Source organism: Ursus maritimus, unplaced genomic scaffold (assembly GCF_017311325.1).
Source record: "Ursus maritimus isolate PB19 unplaced genomic scaffold, ASM1731132v1 scaffold_828, whole genome shotgun sequence".
In the NCBI taxonomy this organism is placed as follows: Eukaryota; Metazoa; Chordata; class Mammalia; order Carnivora; family Ursidae; genus Ursus; species Ursus maritimus.
In genome coordinates, this window is record NW_024427028.1 from 660 (window position 1) to 3,779 (window position 3,120).

The 3,120-nt window shown below is 62.6% G+C and overlaps 1 protein-coding gene across 1 annotated transcript; it reads left to right on the top strand.

Annotated features, from left to right (window-relative positions):
* The first annotated feature begins 230 nt into the window (after positions 1–230).
* On the top strand, positions 231–3,005 carry LOC103656282 (zinc finger protein 324A). Its single transcript, XM_008683642.2, has 3 exons — positions 231–762; positions 2,249–2,375; positions 2,715–3,005. Exons 1-3 carry the CDS (start codon positions 730–732, stop codon positions 2,858–2,860), a joined length of 306 nt encoding a protein of 101 aa, XP_008681864.2. The 5' UTR covers positions 231–729; the 3' UTR covers positions 2,861–3,005.
* Positions 3,006–3,120: the final 115 nt, after the last annotated feature.

Genomic DNA, 3,120 nt, shown 5'->3' on the forward strand with positions numbered 1-3,120 from the left:
CCACCACGGCTCCCAGCCCGGCCCTACCGCGGGGCTTTGCCCTTAAAGCCCCGGGCTGGGGTCGCCTCCTGGGACGTTTAGCCTCGGGGCCTTTCCCTTGGGTGCACGGCGGCCTCCCAGGACCCTGAGCGCAGGACGCCCAGCCAGGTGACTCCCCACGTCAGGCGCGCGGGCCCTCGGAGGCGGGGGCGCCTGCGGGACTGCATTTCCCAGCGCGCTGCGCGGACACGCCTGGCCGTTGCCACGGACGTGTGAAAGGGCGCCGCCCAGCGAGCTGCAGAGCGGGCGGGAACTACGCTTCCCAGAAGGCGCCGCGCGTGCGACCGCTGCGCGCATTGGGCCAATGAGGGCTTGTGGGGGCTGGACTTCCGGCGTCCGGGGACTGTCACTTTGCTGCGGGGCGTGGGGCCACACCGGTGTTGGGGATTGGAGCGCGGTGGGCCCTAGCCTGTTTCCAGGAGGCTTGCAGAGTCGAAGCGAGGGCCGCGACGAGTGCGCGAGCGGAGGGCCGCTAGGCGCACGCCGTGGTCGCGGGCGACGGTCGCGCCGCCCGAATCTCGGTTTCTCCGGGTGGAGCCCGGCCGCCCGCGGGGCTGTGGGGCGGTGCCCCGAGTCACGTGTTCCCCGACCCCCGGGCGGCTGGGCAGGCGGCGTCCTGGCCTCCAGGGCGTCTGTGCCCTAGACGGACGGGGAGACTGAGGCTCGGAGCCGGGACGTCCGCGTCGTCCGATGGCGACCGCGGCGCTGACAGACCCGGCGCAGGTGAGTAGAGGAAGTTTAAGACCCCACCCACCGCCTAGATCCGTCCTGGAGGGACCCGAGTCTCGACTCAGGGAGGGACTTTACCTGGACGTTTTGTCTCCCTCTCGGTTCGTCCTAGGCCCCGGTGTTCAGGCCAGTGGAGCGTGCACGTGTGAGAGCCCCCCTTCTGGCAGCTCAGGGAGTGAGGTGTAGAAGGAAGTTCCAGACGGAGGGTCCCGCACTTGCAAAAAGCTGGGGGGAGACTGAGCCTAGGTGCTTCCGAAACAGCTTCCTGACGTGAGCACGGGAGAGAAATGGCAGGCTGGAGTTGCGTCGGGGTCCGTGGGAAGATTCGAACAGAGACTGGACATGCTCTAAGTTAGGGTGTTTAAAGTATTGCCACCGTTTGCTTGGCGGAAAAATGACGCAGAGCAGGGGTGGCCGTGTGCAGGGAGCAGGCACTGCCGCAGCCCAGGTGGCCGAAGACGGCACCTGCGGCACACCAGGCCAGTGGAGATGGGAAGAGTGGTTGGATTCTGGATAGATCTGATGTCTCAGTGTGGCGTGGGAGCCAGTGGCCCGAGTGGAGCACAGTCCCGTTTTTTTGGCCTGAGACCCCGGAAGAACGGAACTGCTGTAGACAGAAACAGGAATTTGAGGGAAAGTGGGCTTCAGAGTAAGATCAGGGAGTCTGTGATGTCCCAGAGTGGAGGTATTATCACGTGGACCTGGAATTGCAGATGTCCAAGGACACAGTCCTGATACTCTAAGCCAAGGCAGGGCCTGGGACTCAAATTTAGGAGGAAGGAATCTCATGGACTCAGCCAGGGCTGGGTAGCACTCCAGGAAGATGGAGACAGGCTGGGAGCCCCTGGGGCTCTGGGAGGAAGTCTGGCAAGTGGCTGAAGACAGGGTTTTGGCCAAGGAAATGGGGGTAGGGGGTGGGGGCGTATGGAGGGAGGAGGAAACTGGCTTCCTGTGTGCCCAGGAGATCCTTGGGCCCCCTCCTGTAGTGACTGGAGGGGATCAGCCCAGCCCTTCGTGCTGGAGGAGCAGCCTTGGCATGTCAGGCAAGTTCAGCAGAAGGGGGCATCCCTCCAGACATGGGCATGTCCTGGCGGGTCCATAGCTGGGACTTGTACAATTGCTAATTGCAAGAACAGTTAAGGGCATGTCTGGGGAGGGTCAGTTTGTGCAAAGGCTGGAGCATAAGTGGGCACCTGGGCCTGCCTTTGGGGTGGCGGCCATCTGAAGGCCGTGAGCTTGCTCTGGCTGCCTTGTGGAAGTGACCAGTGGGAAGGCCGCGAAGGTATCTATGCCCTAGACAGGTAGGGTTTAGGGGAGAGGAGGGAAGTTCATCTGCAGAGCCCGGGGGAGGAGGGGGTAGGGGAGGAAGGTAAGCCTCTGAGGGACATGAGGAAAGGTAGCCACTGGGACAGGGAGGTGGGTCCTGGGTCATACAGCCATAGCTTAGATCGTGTCCATCTTCCCCTGCCCACTGTTGTAGGGCCTGATGGCCTTTGAGGATGTGGCCGTGTACTTCTCCCAGGAGGAGTGGGAGCTCCTGGACGCAGCCCAGAGGGCCTTGTACTGCCACGTGATGCTAGAGAACTTCGCACTTGTGGCCTCACTGGGTAAGGCCCTGGGTTCTCCATGGGAAGCTCAGTTGTCGCCGGCACTAACCCCATGTCTCCTGTTGGCCCGTGAGCAGCCTCACACCAGCTGGCCGCGTGTCCCTGTGCCACTGTGGAGTCTCTGTGTCCAGGCTCGGCCCCTTTCACCTGCCCCTGCCAGCACGGTTCTCCCCACAGGAACCATTGAACTTTTCCTGTGAGTCCTTCCCAGTGGTGTGTTTTTCTGGTTGCACAGATGACACCGTCTGTGTCCCATAAAGTCGTGACTCCTGCCATCTGTTGGGCAGGAGGTTGTCTTGAGCTGGGCCTGGCCTCTCACTTGCTTGTCTTTTCTCACAGGACTCTCTGCCTCACGACCCCGGGTAGTCATCCAGCTTGAGCGTGGCGAGGATCCCTGGGTTCTCAGTGGGACAGTTGTGACACCAGCCAGGAATGCTCACAGGAAGCCCAGCCCTGGTGAGTGGGGACTCAGAGGTGTGAGCTAGGGCCCACCAATGGCCAGGCTTCTATCCCCCTTTCCCTGCCTTCCTGGACAGTCTCATCTCCTGCCTCCCACCTGACTCCCTCCCGTTCTCCTTCTATCGTCAGCCCCTCCTGGAGGCTCCGGCCTTGGCTTGCCCATCAGCGGGGAGCTCCCAGGGTACCTCATTCCAGGCACCGGGGCACAGCCTTTACCAGGACGCTCCTGGTCCCGCTTTCATGGAGCTGACCGTGCTAGGGGAGAGGCAGTGGGGAAACAGAGTTC

What these genes read in the sequence shown, in the direction of transcription:
- LOC103656282 (XM_008683642.2), top strand. Translation starts at nt 730, where the DNA reads ATGGCGACCGCGGCGCTGACAGACCCGGCGCAG. An exon ending in CGCTGACAGACCCGGCGCAG is followed by an intron (nt 763 to 2,248) that starts GTGAGTAGAGGA and finishes CCACTGTTGTAG; the next exon opens with GGCCTGATGGCCTTTGAGGA. An exon ending in CGCACTTGTGGCCTCACTGG is followed by an intron (nt 2,376 to 2,714) that starts GTAAGGCCCTGG and finishes CTTTTCTCACAG; the next exon opens with GACTCTCTGCCTCACGACCC.